Here is a 22,989-nt window from a genome sequence, read left to right as displayed (position 1 = left end):
AGATCCCGCTGTGCTAAAGCCTTCAACAAATCTATAACATTGGGCGCAACCGGTATCATGTTCCAAATCGAAAATTTTCAGAAAATATGATTTTCTCACTCCAAGAAACCGGACTGGCAAATTGCAGCCACTTCTGAATGAAATTACGGCTAATGCCTTAAATATGGGACGAGATGCTTACTACCTTCCAAGAAATTGCATTGTCAAATCACAGCCACTTCGTTTTGAAAATGCGGATAAACCATGGTGAGGTGGGCCTCTATATAGAGACTTTGTCAAAACATTTTCTGCAGATATGCATGCCACCATCCATGGACCTGATAATCCAATTCACCAACTTCGCCACGTTTGGCCTTCCACTGATTGATCGGTATTTTTATATTTCCACGGCAAATTGCTGCCCAAAGAAAACGAAATATCGAATAACAGTTTCGAAAAATTGGTTTTATACTTTGAACCTACCGGAATCCATAAAATTCCAAAAATAGCACGTACCTTTATATGTGGACTACACCAACAAGTCGGCCTATATTGATAATTTTTGGTACGGAGATTTGACATCCAACGAGGACCCAAAACATTAAATTAAAGACAATTCCATTGAAAATCGTACCCAAAGTAATGGGGGTTTTCTTTAGTAGGGTGATTGTTTACCCAATGAGAAACACCAAGCTTCAATCCATTCCGATTGAAATCGTGTCCAAGCCATAAGTACTGAAATTTGGGTGGTAGCTAAAAGTAGATCAAAGTTCATAAATAAAATAATTGCTTCAAAAATATATTGTCCCCCAAATTATTAAACCACCCACCTAAAAGTGTCTGTATTTACCATCAAATCAACCTGACTTATATTTCTCACCTTCGTGCTTTGTTCTTACTCTGATATTGCTGCAGCTCTTGTTGTTGTTACTATACGGTTGTCATCATCGTCATTGTACTCTATCTATATGAAAATGACAATAACAACAACAACTACTACTAAAAACCGCATATATTCACATTTACGAATAGACGACAGGCAGACAGGCAGACAGACAGACATTGACTGCTAAAACGCTTCCTCGCATAAATATCATCAGCAATTACTCAGTCATAAGTTTTGCCGCTTCAAAAGCGAAATACTGACCGCCAACTTATGCCACAGACACAGCTCATTCTTTTGCATCATCATTATTAGTATACGACAGCAGTCGCTTTCATGATGCTCGCCATGGACATGGTTAGCTCATGAAAAGCGATATATTTTTCGTTATTGTTGTTAGTCCTACCTTTTGAATGGATAATGTTCGGTACAGAGAGTAAGTGTCTTGCCGCTGGGCAAATTGTAACCATGTACTATTACTGCTATCATATGGTGGTAATATGTGTGCTATATAGGCTGGCTATTCGCGCAGCAATGCAATGCTTTGAGAGTAGTGCATTCTGAGGCTCATCAGGAGGAGGATAGGAGGATTAACAGTGATTATAGTTCGAATTTACATTTGGAGATGAAATGATAATTTTATATCGATTAATGCAGTAATGTAAATGATTTTCAGAATAACAACATTATTAGCAAACATCAAAAGTGACCTACGCCATAAATACGCATCCAAAATGAATTGAGCCAGCTACACCATCCTGAACGTAATGGGCTCCGAGTTGTTTAATAGACATCTTCGATCATTAAAGATCTCTCTCCAGATCCTCTCTGAAGATCCTCCCTGTGACTCCTAAGTGCGACTTGGACTCTCTTTCCCCCAGTCTCTGTAATATCCAAACAGATTCTGAGAATCATGTTAATGCAAAGGTGCATTCATATACAAGTCTCTTTCCGTACATTGCTCACTGTTTCATTAGTAGGCGACCTGCAGCTTATTTGGTCCATAAATAGAATTCAACTCTGGAATTAATGCCTCACAGCCATTTTCAAATAGACGTTCTGACTTTTAAACTTTACATATTTTTTACGATATAACTTGACTTAAACACATCAAACTTAATTCAACCTCTTAAGAAGGCGCTGCACCATAACCCTCTCAAGCACCTGAACGTTAAGGCAGCATTAAAGCGTTTATAGCATCAGCAACATACTATTCTGAGCTGCTTCGATCATTGAATATCTCTAATCAGATCGTGTAGAATTTTTATAGAGACTCCAAAGTGGGACTTTGATTCTCTTTCTCTCTCTCTCTGTAATTTCCAAGTAGATACGGGAATTCATTCGATTCACATACACACGAGATAGGTCACTTTGCCATGAGTAGGCGCCCGCTGTATTTATGGACCATAAATAGATCCGAAATTCAACTCTGACATTAATGTCCTACAGCTTATTTCCAATGGACGTTCTGACTTGTAGGCTTGACATGTTTTTCTGTTCAACCTCTTAAAAAGATGCCGCCCAAACCGTCTCCCGAACATTGACGAGTACTAGAGGAAGACGGCTGCATCCATAAGATCGACAGTTAATAATGTCCTTCTCTGGCAAATGCAGGAACAACAAGACATTTTTAATCCTAAAGTCGATATACCTGACTTGAAGCAATTGGTATTTGGAATTGTTTACTCCAATTGAACATAACTTGGTATTCTCATCCCTCCAGCCCACATTGTATACAGTTTTGTCCAAGATGTTGTGGCAGATACATTCACATTCCTCGAGAGGACATAGGCTTCAAGATAAAGAATAAAATATGTCGGCAACGATAAAACCGACGAACATTCCGATTAAATAGATCTCCATTATTTCATATATCTTCTCAATGAATGTACTCTATACCCTTGGAGGAATTCTTGGAATTTTATATCCACAGACCCGTCTCAGGAAAGAAGAATATGAAAAGGTGTTCAATGTTTCAAATATGGTCGAATAGTGGAGAAAACATTTATATTAACCACGGGATAGTGATAGAACCTGACTCTGCAGATTTTGTGTCTGAAAACCTCAGATATTTTGCAATATCTGTTTAACGATTTGTATATGTCATCAAGGTTACCCATATCCGAAACAATCCCTATGGGGACTTGTAAATCCTGAAAGGTTCAAATTCTTCTTTCGCTCTATGGATGGATGGATGGAAGTTCTCTCTATACCCTCAATTAGTCAGACAAAGTTTGCAATGTTAAAAGTATTCTAGGAACGACAAAAGTCAACACAGATATGACAAAGGGAAGACTACTCGGCGTCCTCAAGAAATATGACAAGCAATTTGATATTATTTTGGACAACGCTACTAGCGAAAAAATTATATACTGGCATCCTTTCTGTAGTGAGACTACGCTGTTCATTTTCCGTTTCCGTGGAAGATTTGGTAGCTTTAGTTGAGTTACTCACCTCATGGTCAGACTTTCCTGGATGACTTTCGGATTCGGAATATGCAGTTCCGAGAATATGTCTATATTTGGACTTTTTTCGACATGACACCTTTTTGAGCTCCCCAGTCTCGAATTTTATATATTACAACAAAAATCGTTAATATAAGCCTTAAATATAAACCGAATTACATGCATTTTATTATCTTTAATATTTTGCCAATCACTGTTATTTCTTAATATCAAAACACCATTTTAACAAATAAAATTGTTGTCTTATAAGCACACTTATATAGCTAGCTACCCGCATACACACACATTGGTACCGCCAATCATTTGTCTAAATGCAAACCTACTACATCAGACCTGGTGCAGACATTTGATGTGGCAGTCAAGTCTACCATAAATTCAAGCAACCAGCCATCCATATAATAAACCTACTAAACCTCCATTGATTCAAGCATACAGAGGAGTTTTCCAGTGCAGTCAAGCCGCCATCCATCCAACCAGTCACCCATCCATCCGTCTATCCTTTTTGATACACTCATAATATTTGGTAGTTGTGATGCGTCGTCTGGGGCGGTAATTTGTTAAAGCTTCTTTACTTTTCAACACTCCACTTTAGTGGCAACCGTTTACCAACTTGTTACCTTCCTTATTTATCCTGTTATTGTAGCTGTCGCCATCCCAAGAGACGGACACAGCAATGTGCGGAGCATCAGCGCACTGGTCGGCAACTGCAACTTAATTGTTGCTCTTGCTTGTTTTTTTTTTTTGTAGCCGACATGTGCGCCTTCCTATAGTCAGTAGTTGTTGGTTAAGCTTTGATGCCACAGATTTCTTAATATATGTTACAGTCTGGGGGCTTAACAGAAAATCTTAACGCTCAGCTTAAGCTGTCTGGTGTAATGTGGTTGTGTGGATGATACATGTTATTGGGCGCGTATGTTCGGTGCTGGTTACATGTGGTTTGTTTTTTATTTGGCTCCTTATGCTACCTATGCTTGCGGTTGTTGGTGGTGCTTACCAATGATGCTTGCTGTACATTCACATATTTGTATACAGATATTATAAAATATGTTGTTTCACCAGATTCATTGAGTGCTTCATGTCGCATTTTGTTGTAATTTTTTTATTACAAGCCTATTACAAATTTGTTCACAGATGGCCCAAAGTCATTCATAATTTTTCTCTTTCAATATTGATGTATGTACACGTGTGGAAGCATGTGAGAGTGGAAAATGTTTATGGAATATTTTTTTACTAATTTAAATATATATGTATAGAAATTATGGGGGTTTCCAAAAGGTTCACTTTATATATTCGATTTTTAACGGATATATTGCTGATATATTGTTTTTTTTTAATTAGTTCCTCATGGACCTTCACAGGCGTTGATTTTTTAAAATTAGTTCCACAAGGTGTCATTTTTTTAAATCAGCTCCTCAAAGATCTTCACAGGCTTGGAAATTTAGCATGCACGATGGGTTCTTCATGAAATTTTTCTTGTAGGATGGGTTTTGTGTGAAAAATGCATTCCAATGCATAGAAAATTTTCGATGGACCAAAAACTTAATTTTTGTCTAGTTTTCTATTCGCTCTAGACACCACAATTATAAACCAAACATCACAAATTTTCCTTGGGAAAGGTAATCTGGCCAACTAGTTCTAATGGATGGCATGATAATGAACGGTCAATATTTAGCGGATGGAAATCAGTGGTAGATGTGATCATATGGTCGGCACGTCGGACTATACTGCTTCGCTAACTGGTTTATAATTTTTTGTGTGATGGACTATTAAAACCATATGACATGGACTATTAAAATGCAGATTTTATAACGTTATTGTTTATAAAATTATATGGTGGTCATATGTGTTGATTTTTCAAAATTATTTTTTTGGTAATTTTTTAAGACTCTAGGGTCTTGGATTTCCTTACATTATTTTTTAAAGGACTCTAAGGACATGGTACTATCAGGGACATCGACATTGATTTTTTAACATATTGTTAAAAAAGCATAGTCTACATTTTAGTATGGAGTTATTATCACACCAGAGGATGTATATCTCGTGACGGAACATCAGGAAATCGAGACGAGATGATGATCAGTCAATATTTAGCTGGACAAATGTATCAAGAATTTTGGGGAGAAATAATTAAACGAAAGAGGAGTGGTTGATCGTTAATCTGATATCTATTTTACATCGGATTATAGGATCGATTTTCATGTTGCGTGTTGCAATTGAGTATCATCAAGAATTGTATTATTAGATATGACCCAAGAAAATATATATCGGAAATATTAGCAAGATTGCAAAGTGGGAATGAATTATTTAAAAAAATGAAAGAAAATATAAATTAGTCCAATAAAAGTCATAAATATACTATGCAAAAAAAATCTATCGAACTATAGATTGATACACTATTAACCAAACAACCAAAATATCAATATTACATGAGGAATAAAAATATTTGTCCTTGTATAGAGAAAATGCGATATGACGACAAATGTCTTGCTAAGATATATACATAAACGTAGCAAGATTAATTCAAATCGCTGAGGTTTAGATCATGTCTTCGACATATTTACTTAGGCATATTTATGCCTACAAGTACGCATGGAGCATCAATGGTGGATTTCACATTTTACGCACATCTTACAATCGCCAACGATTTGACATAATCATTAAGAAAAATCTCTTAACATGATTTAAAGCCTAGCATTGACAGTTGTCAAAACATATGCAAAGAAGTGACGTGACTATTGCCACCGGACGGTGTGATCAACAGAAAATATCACTTAAGTCCCAACAGTGGGTCAAGTGCAGCACTTACCCAACATAAGTACAAGCATGTAACCGCAAAAATCATATTCAATTCATAATCTTATCCGTCTGAATGAATTTGTCGCTGGTACTTGCAAAGTCTCTTTATCTCCCTAGTCAACAACTACAACAACAATAAACCACAAAGCCTGAAAAGATATATGTAATTGATGATAAATCACTTGGTTAATTGTGCGATTACGGGTAGTTGATCTCCATGGATTGTCCATAAGTTAGTAATGTTTGTACAAACGCTATGCGATTTACTCCACGACCAAAAGTTAAAATCCAAGATTTATGCAAATTTACTTTTTAATACCGACACAACATACACATACACACAATATGTGCCAAAAGAGAAAAGCTGTTATAATACGCACAAATCAATGATGTCTAAACTACCATCGGCGAAAGAAAGGCGAACAAACAGACGGACAGACAAAGCAGACGATTTAACAATATTTAGCAAACATCAGACTGAGCTGAGCTGATTGTGCGAAAACACCATTCAAATGAATGGCGTATGATCCGCCTAAGCTGCTGTTGGACATTAAGTTAGGAAAATATGCTACCTTAAAGGATTCTGGGCATAGGGTAACCTTTACAAACTCAAGCAATTGTAGCGGTTGTCGAAGAGTTTAACTAGATATTTGAGAGGATTATCCCTAAAATATGTAGAAATCTGTACAAGCTATAACCCTGCCATAGGTAAACAACAGACTGACCGTATTAGTAGGGTTGAAAGGTATTTATGTGTGTCATCTACTGAATCTTGAAACTCATATCCTTACTTATTCAAACATAATGTTTTAGATAGTTTTAACAAATGTAGTGTAGTCCTTTATGGCTGAGGTTGCTTATAAAAATTATTAAATGCCGATTTTATTTGCTCTGTGTGCAGAAAAACAAAACAATTATCACTTCTAAAAATTGTCGGAATAGACTAGAAAGAGGGACTGTGAATAGCAGACACGTGTATTTGCCTTTGAGAATTTTACATTTATTTGCCGCTGTTTCAGAAATTTTTGGAGATTAAAGTTGTCATATTATCTACTATAAAATTCGAAATATTCATATTCAAAAAAATCCAGAACATTTTATAGTTTTTCTTTGACAATGGCGAAATGCAAGCCAAGCCAAGGTTCCGATACTGTAAAAGCCAGTTATGTGCAATTTTGGTTTTGTAGATTCCGTTCAGGAATTTTTAATGTTAAAGGTACACCTCGCACAGGTAGGACGGTCGTCGAAAATGTCGATAAAATTGGAGAAATGATCGAAATTGACCGGCATGTAAGCAGTCGTAGCATCGCTCAGGAGCTAAAAAAAAATTTTTAAACATTTTCAATTGACCAGAATCTGCCAGAAGCGGCTAACAGGAGAGTTGTCATGTTCCAGCAAGACCACCAGACCGCCATACAGTCCGGACAAACTTGGCACAAAGCGATCATCATATTTTTTTTCATTGCAAAATTTCCTTAATGATAAAAAAATTGGTATCTATGAGAGGATTGTGAAAATCGAATACAAGAGTTTTTTTGCAAATATGGAGTGGGACTTCTATGAGAGAGGCATTATGAAGTTACCTTTAAAATGGCAACAAATCATACAACAAACGGTGCAAATTGGAAATTCCGAAGCATGTTAAATAATGTCCTATAGTTCATATAAAAATAGTGGAATTATTTTTCCCGAACTTAATGTTATTACCAAGCCTTTGCAAAATTTGAAGATAGGACTCATCGGTACTCGCCTTCAAGTACATTTCCCACCATGGATCGATACTTTATATGGTTAATTGGTAATTTATATGAAAGCTAAATCTGAACCGATATTAACGAATCTTAACTCATATCACTCTAGATTTACTTCCGAACACTGCGCTAAATTTCGTGCAAATCGTAAGATTTATAGGGACTTTGGTGCATCATTTACATAAAATCAGACGAAAATATATATGGGAGAAAATTTGATCACTTTAGGTTTATGGTTGATTTGACCTTCGGAATATTGGCCGATCATAATCTAAACCGCCGCATGTGTTGTTCTGCATATAATAATGACCTTAGGAACGACTAGAAACTTCCTAAATATCATCTCAATATCTCCGGAACTTCATGTAAAATTTCAAAGGTAATGGTAATACTATATTTAACACATAGACACCGTAACATATTTAGGCATAACTACTATATCTGAGTAAATACAACAATATAATTGGCATCAATTTGAAGGTCAACTATATATATATTTGCTATCAACTTCTCGGGTCTATGTCCTTCAGGACATAGACCCGAAAAGAAATTTTGTCATTTTTCACGCAAAAGTCTGGGTCCATTTGAACCGCAAAATTATGACCGATCTTCATTAAAACTGTTATGCTTATTCCTTGTTCGAATCATAATTGTCCCCTCTAAAGCGACCACAAAAAAAAACAAAAATACAGTTGTTTTATCCATTTCACCCCACATCACCTAAATATTAACGGACCATTAGAAAAAAGCTTCTTTGGCCAGAACCCATCCTACACCCAAAATTTCGTGACGATTGGTCCATAACTCTTGACTGTATTGTGTTTACAAGTTATAATGGACAGATGTGACGATCGGTATACTTAAAGGTGGGTCTTGGACCAATATTTCGCAAATATTGTCAAATATTTTAATATTATAGACCATTTGTAAACATTTTTTAACATATTTTACCTTTATTGCTATATTAATACTAACTAGCATCATTTATTACCATAAATACTATTTATCCCAAGCAAAAGACAAGGAAAACCCTATCAGTAGACTATCTGACTATTTTCATCTCCTTTTACCGGCTTTAAACACGTATTGAATGAAATACAACTACGTTAGTTGACTACTCCTTCTACGCCCAGCTGTATTATCCATTTCACAAAAAAAAATATTGTCTCTTTTCATGTATCAGGCAGAAGACTCACAATTTAACCAGTCATAATTCTCGAGAAAAGATTAACAGTTATGTAGTATTATAGTAGGCCTTTAAAAAAAACAAATACTTAAACAAAAATTTCCCTAAAAAAATATTCTGCCCACAAAAAATCTCCAGGCCACACAACCCTTGTCGTCTGCTGTTGCTGCTGCACAAAAGAAGGACTAGAAACCGAACGACCATCATCGCATCGATATTTCATATTCGTCGTAAGATGATAATAACAACGATTATGAGTTATTAAAATCTATATTGCTAATCTCCGGTTCATACCCATACACACACACACAAAAACGGTAACAAAGACCACAGACAATACCATTGCCATTGTTATATTCAAATTTCAAAAAGATTTAACCGAACCATTGCCGGACACATAATGCGAGTACAATTCTAATTGTTAGATTAAGACATTACTTAAGACCCGACGAATGCCAAGTCGGTTACACTCGAAAAAGTCGAAAGCGACAACAATCGTTGTTTGAAAATATTTGAGTGACACTTGACACTTGTAGCGTAAACTAAACATGTCAACCAACCCAAACAGCCAAGCCAACCGGCCAACCGGCATTGGAAAGCAGGTAATGATCAGCCATTATTGTTGGCTTCAAAAACCGAACAAATAACCCGATATTGAAACGATACATTTTTTGAATATTTTTTTAGTAAAATAGTAGCCAGCAATTTATGTGGCCATTGTTGGAATATTAATCTATTGTAATCAATAAAGGGCTTAAATATGCGACCAATGTATTTCCTGTAATGTTCGAAATAAATACCATAACAATGGTTATGGTATTTAAATACTCGTATTTATTAGGCTGTGGTATGTCAAAAAATGGCGGAATTTTGGAATCAATGTTATGGAAAAGACAATTTACACGTTCTATGCGGTTTTAATTGGATAATGTTTTTATTATCATTGTAAATGTAACAATTTAAGACTGTAATCGATCATGTGGTATTTTTTAATAATGATTGTTAATTTTTATTATTATTTAATTGTAATAAAATAATGACGTTAATATATTAAAAATAAATACAAATATTTATCATACAGAAGTTGAAACATGAATTGTAAATTGAAAGTTGGTCAATTTGTTCTAAAATCTGAGTGATATGGCTATAAATGTCCAGCTAGTATATAAAGTAATTCCCTCTCCACCATAGGGTTTAGTGTATATTAAATTAGTCTTCGTATTCCCTTTGTATTCTATAAAGACTTCATAATATATCAATATTTTTATCAAAATTAAATTCTGTTGTGAACGTCTGTCGTTTGAGGCGATTATTAAGTTAGAACTTTGATTTCTATACGCTCAACATTATTGCTAATGAGGGTAAATACACTTTGATACGATGGAAATACGCCTAATTGGAATATTGAGTTTAGACCACAAGTATCTTTGGAGAAATTCTTTTATAGACAATTTCGAAATATTACTGCCAAATTCAAAGATTGTCAATGCAATGCCCAATGATAGGGTCTATCGGTTTACTTTTTCTAGTACCTTCTCCCAAAAGGATTCAAATTTTTAAATATCATTTTTTATTAAACTTTCATCAAATCCGAAAATGGGTTCACTCCTTCTGGTACCTCTCCCACAACGTGTTAAAGTTTTGAAACAATTTATCCCCAATATCAAGTAAATGGAGTGTTCGATTTCATTCCAACTTTGCACATAGTAACATATTTAGATAAAGTCCTCAGATGGTACCTATCGGTCCACTCTTTCTTCTAACTATAGGGAAAACATTTTAAATGGTGCATCCCAACAGATGGTACATAATAAAAAAGATAATGTCCCCGCATAGTGGTACTCTTTAGATGTTTTTTTCATTTTAATTTGAATTTTCATCCTATCTAGAATAGTATATATTGGTCGATTATTCGGTATAGGCTCTATGAAGTCCAGCAACTTTATATGTATTTGGATGGTCCTATGTGAATTTTCGTACCGAAGTTACTATAGTTTTGCATTACGAAGTAGATGTTATTTGTCAATCTCGTATCTTGGATTCAGCAAATAACTTATTTACAGAACATTTTAATATACCTTCAAGTTTCGACATAGCCCCCGTACAATGGTAAAGCGCAATTTCCGATATGTTCAAGGGGTTAGCCCAATTTTCCAACCTGAATCATTTAAAAAACGACCCTTTAAAAATCAAAGCTTATTTGGTTGTGGGGGTTATTTAAAACAATTATTTTAAAAATCTGAATTTTTGGGTTGAGGGTCCTCAAAAAAATTATTTAAAAATCTACACTTATTTTGGTCATTTAAAAATTTAATTAAAATAAGGTTATTATTTCGCTGATGTTTATTAAAAAATCCGCGCTTATTTGGGTGAAGGTCCTAAAAATTGTTCTTTATAAATTTACTATTATTTCGTTGAAGACCCCTAAAAATTGGTTTTCTTCAAAAAATAATCCACGATTATTTCGTAAAGACTATGAGCTCGTTGTCCCGGTATAATAGCATTATGAAATATTGGCCCTAGACCCATCTTTAGGTATACCCATAATCATATCACGACTAGCTGATTCGATCTAAACATGTTATGGATCAATCGTCGAAATCGAAATTTTGCATGAAGGATGGGTTCTGGATAAAGAAGACCTCTATTATTTTTGGTAATCATCCGATAATATTTAGTGGATGAAATGGACCAAAAACTTTATTTATGTTTTTTTTTTTTGCTATGGAGGCCATAATTATGCCCCGAACATGACAGTTTTAATGAAGATCGGCCAATGTTTAGCGGGTCAAATGGACCCAGATGTTTGTGTGAAAAATGACAAATGTTTTCTTCTGGGGTGTATTATTAGTAGTATTTCCGAGAGGAGTGGTTGGCCTTTAAATTGATACAAATTTTATTGTTGTTTGTAATCGGATGTGGGAGTTATACGTAAATATTTAAAGGAGTCTATTTATTGCAATATTGTTTAGTATTACTATTACTCCACTAGAGGGCGGAAATTTCGCGCTGATCACTTTGAAATTTTACATAAAGTTCCGCTTATACTCTTATAATTTTTGGTGATGTTGAAATGATATTTGGGGTGTGGGGGTCAATGAACCGAAAACTTTATTTTTGTCAGATTTTCTAGTCGTTCTAGACGCCAATATATGTTTATATATGTGATGACAGTTCAATATTCCAATGGTCAAATCAACCAAAACTAAAGCGACCATTTTTTTCCAAGTTTTGGAAATTATGCCCGGGTTAGAAAGTGGAGCTGTTGACCTGTAATTAGTCAAGAGAGTGCAGATATCGGTAAATATTTTCCTGGCTCGGAATCCGCTCACTGATTTTTATTTATTCTACAAATGTTTCAGAAATTTATTTCAAAATAACAGGACGAAGAGTTAGTGCCGATTATTAGAAACCTCTCTTGCACTTTTTTTAAATAATATTCACAAAAAAATTACAAAAATATCGATATTTTGTTGTACATTCATTGGTATGATAAAAATTTCCATCACTATTCATATGTATAGAATTAAAAAGTATATTGATTCATGTACCTACTGTGAGTCTGTATGCTTATATAAATAAATTACTTATTAAATTATATAAATAAATTACTTATTATAATATAATAACTATATTTCACATCGGATTCTATATTTATTCATATCTCTGAACCGATCAAAATACCAAAAAAAAACATATTCTCAAAATGAATTCCGTAATCAAACAAAAACTACATAACTTATTTTCTCACGAGAATAAAGAACACAAATTCCATCACATAGCAGAGTATTAAGACTAAAAGTGCCAACATTAAATGATATTTTATAATCATTTTTTTTTTTCATTTCTATCTTAACCATAGATGTCTTCATTTATGTTTTATTACTAAGTAGCATATAAAATGTTGGTAATAAACATAAGAAGCCTATTAGAGATAAAAAAAAAAATTACAAAGACACTTGCACACATGCTCAACCACAAGTGGAAATACTCATCACAAAGCAAAATAAAAAACAATAACAACAAAACTAAAGCAACAAACTCAAGTTCAATGCGAGTAATTAAAAAATAAATAACTGGTTTTAATTACAAAATATTTAGATAGGGTTAGAATTTTTTGTTATTGTTTTTTTTTCTTGGCTTCTATCTAGGTCTTGCCTAACTAAAACCGAACTGAACCAAAAATCCAACTAACTAACTAAAACTAAAAACCTAAACATTAAAAATTGCCGGTAATTTTATTTTATAGTAAGTGGTCAAGACGCATACACGCGCATGAGAAAAGTTTTTTTTTTTTTTTTTGGTATTTTGTTTGGTTGATGATTTTTTATGACATCCTGCCACAGCTCAGTGTGTAGCTGTGTTTTGGTATTTTGAAAAGAAAAACGAAAAAAAAATACATCAACTTCCAGTCAGTAGTTCAACGACATCTTCATAAACGGCGACGCATGGGAACGAACCATAAATGGTCGCAACAACAACAAAAACAGCAACCACAAAAAACATTTAACAACTTAACAACATGGGTGTCAAAAGAAATCAAATTATAGTTATATAACTTTATTATAGTCGGTTAATAATGTCTAGATTTATATGTATATATGTATCCAAAAATATATATATGTAGAAGGCATATAGGAAATAGACACTTGCTAGAATGTAGAAAATATGTGTGGCTACCGTGGTTTTCTCTCCAAATTTAAACTTTAAAAAATTAACACAAAATCATAGACTCGAATTGTTTGGTTTATGGCTACTGGGTTTTCATTATTATTGTTGCTATGTTATTTATTATTTGGATCAAAGGTTCTGTTTGCACTATTCCATATTTAGAATAGCAATATCTAAATACATTTTTTAAAAATGTGTGTAAATTTAAATGTATTCACTGCTAATGATTTTCGAAACCGCAGTTGAAGAGAAATTGGGGATTTTTAAATATAATTAGAACTTTCAAATCTTCCCTTCGAAAAACAATTTTCGAACAATTTCACGCAAAATTCTATATAAAAAAACTTTTTCTTTCAATTTTTCGTCTATTCTGGAAGAAGTAAAAACATTCCCACTGCAATTGCAAGCAACCGAAAGAAAATTAATAGTCAAATTGATCCTACCATTCTTAATTGATGAGTTACTATATATTTTTACACAAGGTTTACATAATTATAATTATTATTTATAACATATGATTTTTTATATTATTTTATTATGAGTTACTAATAAAACATTAATTATTTCTTTATAGTCTCTACAGAAGATACAATGAGAGACTCCACTGAGTAAACATTAAAAGAGTATGACTAGCAACTCAAAAAAATTGGTGGAAATTCTCGCAAAAAGGTGAGTAGACTGGAAGTATTTTAAATATTACCCAACTAAAAATGTACTAAAATGGACATTTTATACCCTTGAATCTTTCGAAAACTTTATATAAGGCCATGTTTTTGTAAATCAATACCAGATATGTAAAAAATGGGAAAAATAAAAAAAAACGAGAGTGCTAAACTACGCCAAGTTATGTGGAAAAAATAACTAAATCCTCCAAAATATGGAAAGTGGTGTTAGAAATTGGGAAATTAGTTAGAAATTGGGCGTTCAATTTTTGCGAGGGCTATACCAAACTAAGGACATATATGGAAAATATCTGCAGATATGTTATGTTTCCTTCAAGATTCCTTAATGCTAAACCTTTGTGAGAAAGTGTGGCTAAATCCTAAAAACACCGAAAAAAGGGCGGCATCTTTTTATGGGAAATTTGTTAAAACATGAACCAAAATTTAAAATTTCCTGCTATGATGTTCCCCCTTCCTCAGGAAACCTTGTGTTCTAAAATATAGACACTTCGTTAAGAGTATACGGCTAAAATCTTCAAATAGTACGGGACTTTCAAATTGAAGCTATACCAAAATTTACATCGATGTATCCCATTTACAATACATAACATCTTGAGGAATAGACGTGTATGTAAAATTTCAAACCACTTTCTAAAAAATTGTAAATATTGTTGCATCGGAATTACAGGTTTAAAATACCTCCACCTCATATTAGAGAAAAATATCTTGATTTTTGCGATGACGGAGTATTCTAGGCAATCGAAAGTTTAGGTGAGTGAATATATGTCTTAGAACTTTCAAAAGAGCTGAAAGCGATGAAAACTGTGCCCACTGCTTCCAAATGCCCCTTGCGTGCTCATTCAAAATTCTAAAACCCAGACATTTTCTTAAAAGAGGCTACATCAATCATGCAACTACCGAAAAAGGACTTGTGTGTCCTTTTTTTAGGTTAAATTATTCTAGAAGGAATGCCTCCAGAAATGTTACCACCTCAAAATCTCAAAATTATTTTGCAACAAAATGCACTTATATCATGTAGCTTAACACTCATTTATTGTTTACATCACCATGCACTGTTCAGCATAACATGGATTTTACTGGACTATATTTTTGTTGTTTGCTATTTTCAAATTTCGACTATATTCAACCGGCTGGCAAAAGAGCATACATGAATTTGAAGACTTAAATAATAAGAAAATATATTTTTGAGTTATCTTGTCCGCAATCGTAAAAACACTCTTTGCGATGCATTTTTGCCTCACCTGAAAATTGGGAAGTAAGCGTTGTCCTAGTGGAACACGACACCTCTCCTGTTGGCAAATTCTTGCCGTTTTTGGTCAATTGCTATCTTCAAACGATCCAGTTGTTGACAGTTGAGATCAGAATTTTCAAATTTCCGCCATTTTTTAATTGTTGTGCGAAGTAATTAATCGTAGTTCATACGAGAGCCAGACATGTACTCTTTCTAACACCGTTGGAATTTTCGGATTCCGATGTTCCAGTGAGGAGTTATCATGCCCGCCATCAAAAATAAGGACATTTCTTTGATCACAAAAAAAAAAAAAAACAAGAACAAAACAAAAATAAAAAATTTTTTCAAACTATTTTTCTCCCTTTTGAAATCTTTAAATAATTTAATTTTGGCGATGTTGAGACTGCTAACATACCGGTAAACTTCAATAATTTCTCCGATTTTATCGACATTTTCGACGACCGGCCTAATGGATTTCTTTTTCCCAATAAAATAAAGTTCTTAGAAAAGGGGGTATGAATTAAAAGACAGACACATAGAACAGTCCACAAATTTACAGAATCGCATTTTGAGAATATGCATAGAATCACTTTCTGAGTCGATTTATGCATATCCGTCCGTCCGTCTATATGTTCATGTTAAATTATAAACAAAGTACAGGTCGCATTTATGGCTCAAGGACGAACCCTATTGAAATTGGAAAAAATCGGTTCAGATTTAGATACAGCTCCCATATATATATTCGTCCGATTTAAGTTAAATGTGGCAGCAAAGTCCCTATATATCTTTCAATTTCCTCGAAATTTGGCATAGCGTACTGAATTGAGACTAGAATGATATATGTAAATTTTCTTGAAAATCGGTTCAGATTTAGATATAGCTCCCATATATATTTTCGTCTGATTTATGGTAAATGTTGTACCAAAGTCCAAATATGTCTTTCGATTTGTACAAAATTTGGCACAGCGTAATGTGTGTTAAGTTTCGTGAAAGTAGTTTCAGATTTATATATAAAGCTCCCATATATATCTTCGTCCGATTTAAGGTTATTGGTGCACCAAAGTCCCTATATATATTTCGATTTGCACGAAATTTGGCAAAGCGTATTGAATTAAGTCTAGAATGATGCAAAGTTTCGTGAAGATCGGTTCAGATTTAGATATAGCTTCCATATATATATTTTCATCCGATTTTAGGTAATTGGTGCACCAAAGTCTCTGAAAATCATTCGAATTGCACGAAATTTGTCATAGCGTACTGAATTAAGTCTAGAATGACGTGTGCTAAGTTTCGTCAGATTTAGATATAGCTCCCATATTTTTTCGTCCGATTTTATGCAATTGGTGCACCAAAGTCCCTATATATCTTTCGATTTGCACGAAGTTTGGTATAGGGTATTGAATTAAGTCTAGAATGATGTTGCTAAGCTTCGTGAAAAGATCCATAGCTAGGCCGATTGACACAACGTACTGAAGTAATATAAATTAGTCTCAAGTTTCCCTGAAATCGGTTCTGATATAAATATATATAGGATACATATGTAGAATATACCCAAAGTGGCGAAGGGAATCATATACTCAGCCCAGTCCGACTTTACTACTTGCCTTATTGGTTATTAATATATTTATACAAATGTTTATTCGCTTTTGTTTTCATTAGAGTAATATTGCTATATTTAAACCTGTGAGCGGAGCAGTATAGTCGGACGGGGCTGACCATACGATACCCTACACAACTACCTCGGAACTCTAACTTTCTGCGGATATTTATTCCGAGCTTGGGCAATATTTCGTGATATTTGCTCCCTCTAGACCGATTAGAGGTCAACAACACCTTTTCCTTACACTGACATATTTCCGAATATTACTATTCATATTCAGTACAGCCCTTCTAATTGTCCAGATTCCCCTCACCGTGTGTTGTGTTGTGATGTTTGGCTTATTATTGGCATCGACTCGAAAAAAACACAAAAAAATAAGTATTCGGTCCATTTCATCCCATAATTATAATCTGTCCATCACCGAAAGTTATAGGAGTTGGTCAAGGACCATAACTGGAACCTCATGGAAAATTTCAAAGCGATCAGCGCTATATTTCCGCACTCTAGTGTGGTAATGGGTTACTAAATAATATCTGAGTACGTATGCACCTGTAAATATTTAAGTGTAACTCCCACATCCGAGTACATTCGACAATATAATTGGTATCAATTTAAAACCACTCCTCTTGGATATATTATCAACTTCTCGGGGTTTTGTCCTTAAGAAGTAAATATATACGTCATAAAATGCAAATTTTGTCATTTTTCACACAAAAGTCATGGTCCATTTGACCCGCTAAATATTGCATGCTCATTCTTTGGCCCGATCCCCTTCTCCGTGTAAAATTTCACGATGTTCGGGCCATAATTGCGGCCTCTGGAGCCACCAGAAAAACCGACAAAAATTTAGTATCTGGTCCATTTCATGCCCTAAATATTAACCGATCTTTACCAAAAACAAAAGGGGACTTCATTGGGCAGAACCCATCCTACATGCAAAATTTCGTGAAGATTGGTCCATAACTGTATCGTGTTTACATATTATAATGGACAGACGGACGGACAGACAGACGGACACACATGTCTAGATTAACTCAGCTAGTCGAATATAACGATCGGTATACTTAAAGGTGGGTCTAGGACCAATATTTCGCGGCGTTACAAACTCTTGGGGCTGCACAAAGCTATAATACCCTGACAACATAGTTGTGTAGGGATAATTAATAAAAGGGATCTAGTGTAGAATGTATAAGGTAAAACAATTCGAATGGATATACGAAATTGAAACCATTCCGATCGGAATCTGTGACATGCCGGATTATCTGAGTGAATGGACAAATGATTTAATGAAATCATTTGAAATTTCAAAATATGTCAATCTTAGTCAAAATTGCAAAAAATAAATAAAAAAAAAACACAACGATTTATTGTTTTGAATTTTGTTTTTAAGATTTGTCATTTTTTTTGTTTTATATTTCATTAATTCTTTTTCATTTCTCTTCAGCTTCATTCATATATCAAAAAATAATTCTTATACGCTAACAAAATAATAATAATAAACATAATAATACTTAAACGGCTAATTGTTATAAACAATATATCGATAATAATGATAATAAGTTACACACACTACATACATACACATATTACATACATTACTTAATTAACTTAAAATTATTTGTTACAGAAATAGAGAGAGATTTTAAATTACAATCGCTATAAAGGAGAGGCGAGGGAGAGAAAGAAAATACTTTGATTTCAAACTTACAAAACTAATATCACAGTTTTAACAACGATTGTAATTTGCAATGGAAACGAATGCTATATAAATAGGAACATTTCTATAAATATTAATAATAGATTACAATAATAAAAAAAATTACACTTTTTGTGGAATGTGGCTTTTTTTACAAACTAATAATACTTTTGTGTTTTCTTGTAAAGATGTACGATGTTTCCAAATTTTTTTTTGTGGAAAAAAAAAATAAATAGATGAGGGGCGAGGGGGAGAGAGAGAGCAGGAATGTTGTGTTAGAAAATAAGGTGTTTGTTTTTCTTTTACTGACTGGAATGACTAGAATATTATAAATATATTGGAAATCCAGAGTTGTGAAATGGTTGTTTTTTGGATTACTTATAATAGGTGAGGCGGGTTGAGGGCTAGAGAGGGTGTCAAGGAAGTCTTAACCTAAACTGTCTTATTCCTACTTTTGGATTTTTTGCCTTTTCTACCTCTTGTCTGTTTAGCTTTGCCCTTTGTGGCCATGGAGCTTTTTTCAATTTCATTAAATTGTGTTTGCTGTTGTTGTGGTTGTTCAACTCCGCTGGCAGACAAACCATTTACCACATGATTGGTTTTCAAGGCAACTTGTCCTCGACGTTTATTGAATTTTCGCAAAAGTTGTCCCATATTTTTCAAATATTCAAAATAATGGAATTTTACGAATTTCAAATCAATTGAATTGGCCGCCTGTAAATTGTGAGGATTATTGAGGACACCCTCTTTGGTCAGCAATTTAAGGCGTTTGTTCATTTCACTGCGTGTTATAACGGGCATTTGCAACGACTTATAGGGATGGGTCTTGTTGACGGCTGCCTCCAATTCGCACAACATGTTGCGTGAACTTTTCAACAATTCTTTCAGTTCCTGGGAGGTGCTACTTTCACGTTGTGATTTCGAATGATCGTAGGTGTATTGGATGCGACGCAAATAGGCAAAGGAGGCAACATAGGTTTGCATATTGCGATACCAACGTTTCAGGGCGATCTGTAAGGAGAAGAAGAAAAATGGAAATTAATATTTTTTCGAAAATGATTCATTGAAAAACAAAATTCAATACCATAAAAAATAGAAGATTTGAAATGCTTGGGAAATTTATTGATAAGATAATGTGGTGTATATGTGTAAATTTGTATGTCAAATATACACACAATTTGTTGCCTCTCTGTGGCCTGTGTGTAGTCGCCGTTCTGTAATTGTTATTTTGCATACACTATGGATGACTAATCGCTGTATTGTAGTAAACTTAATAGCTGTGGAAATTTAAACTATTGTCAATATTATTCAAGCATGCTTGCTTTTTTTGTAGATCAAAGTCCATTGTGGGGGATGAGTAGTCTGATTTTGTTTTTAATTTTTGTATTTACTAACATTACATGTCATTTAATGGAATTTCCGTTTATTTAGTATTGCAAAAAAAAAAAAAAATAATAAATTTCCCATGATGGCATGTCAAAACTTCTATTGGTATTTGAAATATATTTTTTTTTTTGATTTTTTTAATATAAAAAATTTTAAAAATACTTACACTGGAATTCAATTTCAATTTTGGCAAGAATTTATATCTATAATTGTACAGTCTCCAGGTTGTGATATTACTAATATTAATATCCTGGCGGTGACTGTTGTTCAAGCGATTCAAATCATGAACGGCGGTATTTTTCAAAAATTTATAAATCTAAAAGTAAAAAGAAACAAAAATAAAAATTAGTAAAAAATAAAACAAATCAAAAATATTATATAAAATTATAAAAATACAATTAATTAACAATAACAAAATAAAAAAAAAAAAAAAAAAAAAAAATAAATTTTTGAAACATCCGACGGTGAAAAGAATTTAAAAAATTTCTTATTATGTTTTTCTGACTACCGACAATTTTAAATATTTGAATAAACCAAATTTATTTTTTAATTTTTTATCCTTTTTTATTTTATTTTAATAAAATTTCACATCAAAAAATCCTTTTTGAATTTATTTGATAAAAATAACTTTTGAATATTCAATTTCACAATTCATTAATTTAGAAAAATTTTAATTTTATATTCGAAACATTTTTTAAAAAAATGAATTTAATTTAAAATATTCAAATTTCCTTTTTTTAAGTTTAAAAATTGTAGTGTCCAATTTCATTATTTTTAATTTATTAATTCAATTTAGAAATATTGAAATTTTAATTTTTTATTTATGAAACGTGTATAATTTTGAATTAAATTTAAAACAATTTAAATGTTGATTTGAAATAAAAAACTGCGGCACTCACATTTTTTAATTAAAAAAATTAATTTTTTTTCTAAAAAAAAATAATTTTCAATTCTAAAAAAAATATGTTTATTTTTTTTTAAGAAAAAATTATTTTAGTTAAGGAAAATATTTTATTTTAATTTAAAATACAAAAAAACGTCGGTTACAGTTTTAAATATTATTTTTGAAATTAACCTATGGAATTGTCAGCATTTATTGAAACAAATATTTTCTTTAATTCGAATTTGACAGAGTTACAAATATTTTATTTTTACGTTTTAAGCCTTTTAAATTTTTAAATATTTTTTTGTTATATTTTCATATTTAAATTTAATGCTTTTTAATTTTTTTTCCACATTTAATTATTTAATTATTACTTTCATATTTAAGTTTATAATTATTTCCCCCAATATTTACCTTTCTCTGTTCCTGTTTACTGGGACGGCGAGTATTTTTGACATTTGGATCAAAGACACCACCACACGGATTATACCATTCCACAATGCTGGAATTTTCATTGAAATTATTGTAAATATTCCAATTGCTGTGACGTTTACGATGACGTTTGCGCAAACGCAAAGAATTGGGTGGTGAGGTGGTGCTGGCGGCTGTTGCTGATGATGATTCTCCTGCTGCTATTAAAGCGGCATTGCTATCATTTATTAGTGTATTGGCGATGGTGGGTGCCGCCGTTGTCAGACCCATGATCAACACTAATAAATTGACAATTGTAATCAATGATTTTAATGAAGACATTTGTATTGTTGTTGTTGTTTGTGGTTTTGTGCTTTAGTTAAACTTTGCAACACACGTGACTTATGCAACAGTCGGTCAACATGTGGCACTTCCAATTAAAAATGGTATTTTAATTTTTTGTTGTCACTTTAATCCTTTGGGGTTTTAATTTTCTTTTTCTCGATTTTTTGTTATTTCATTTATAAGAAAATTAATTAATTTGTTGTGCTTTATTGGTTTCCGTTTTTTTATTGTTTCATGTGATTGTGTGTTTTATTTTCAATTTGATAATCCATACACTTTTTTCTTAACAATTTAATTGCATATCAATATATTTCCGTTAGTTTATCTAAATATACTCCGTTTAGTTGTTTTGACTTGGCTCTTAGCGTCTTGTTTATATTTTTCTTTTTTGTTTTCAAACGGGCGAACGCATTCGTAACCGATGAAACAAAATTGTGAAATTGTTCCTTGGTATGGGAATGTGGTGTTTGCACGTCAAAGTTTAAAACTAGACTGAATTGTATGTTGTTTTAATTTTGACTACCTTTCTTTGTTGAGGAGACTTGGGTTAAATCCATCTGTAGCTGTTGTATTTGAGTGTCGGAGTGTGTGTTCGTTTGTGTGCATGTAATTCTCCTCCTTCTCTCTTGACGGTCGATCGGTACACTCATACAGCAGCAGGCAACAACAAAAAACGGCAAGAAGAACGGTGACGACGACGACAACAACAATACAACACCAATAGTGATGATGATGAGTACGGCCACTGCTGTAGCAAAGGCTCGGCTATCGTGCACACGAACATACTACCTTCGAGCAAACGACACCACCACTAACTAAAACAATAACAACAACAACATGCAATGATAATATTGTTGTGTGTGCAATGTTGTTACCTCCATCCACGACATGAAAAAACAAAATCTTATTGTTTCCGTTTTTATTGCTTTTTTGGAGTGTTGTTGGATGGCGGGCTGGCTGGCCATTGCCTTGGTTGTTGTTGTTGCTATTGTTCCATTTGTTCTTGGTGTTGCGGATGGTTTA

General features: G+C 33.2%; 1 protein-coding gene across 1 annotated transcript; it reads right to left on the bottom strand.

Moving 5' to 3' along the window:
- Window positions 1-19,417: 19,417 nt before the first annotated feature.
- Window positions 19,418-21,963, bottom strand: LOC133334929 (uncharacterized; the record flags this gene model as incomplete). The annotated part of the gene is made up of 3 exons (XM_061543241.1): window positions 21,625-21,963; window positions 20,494-20,643; window positions 19,418-19,952 (listed from the first exon to the last, which is right to left on the bottom strand). Coding segments are annotated over exons 1-3 (1,024 nt in total), but the record flags the coding sequence as incomplete, so codon positions are not given.
- Window positions 21,964-22,989: the final 1,026 nt, after the last annotated feature.

This window comes from Musca vetustissima, unplaced genomic scaffold, assembly GCF_032173495.1.
Source record: "Musca vetustissima isolate MV318-11 ecotype Yass unplaced genomic scaffold, APGP_CSIRO_Mvet_v1 utg127016, whole genome shotgun sequence".
NCBI lineage: Eukaryota > Metazoa > Arthropoda > Insecta > Diptera > Muscidae > Musca > Musca vetustissima.
Note: the sequence above shows the minus strand (reverse complement) of the source record. Positions and strands in the feature narration are given on the sequence as shown.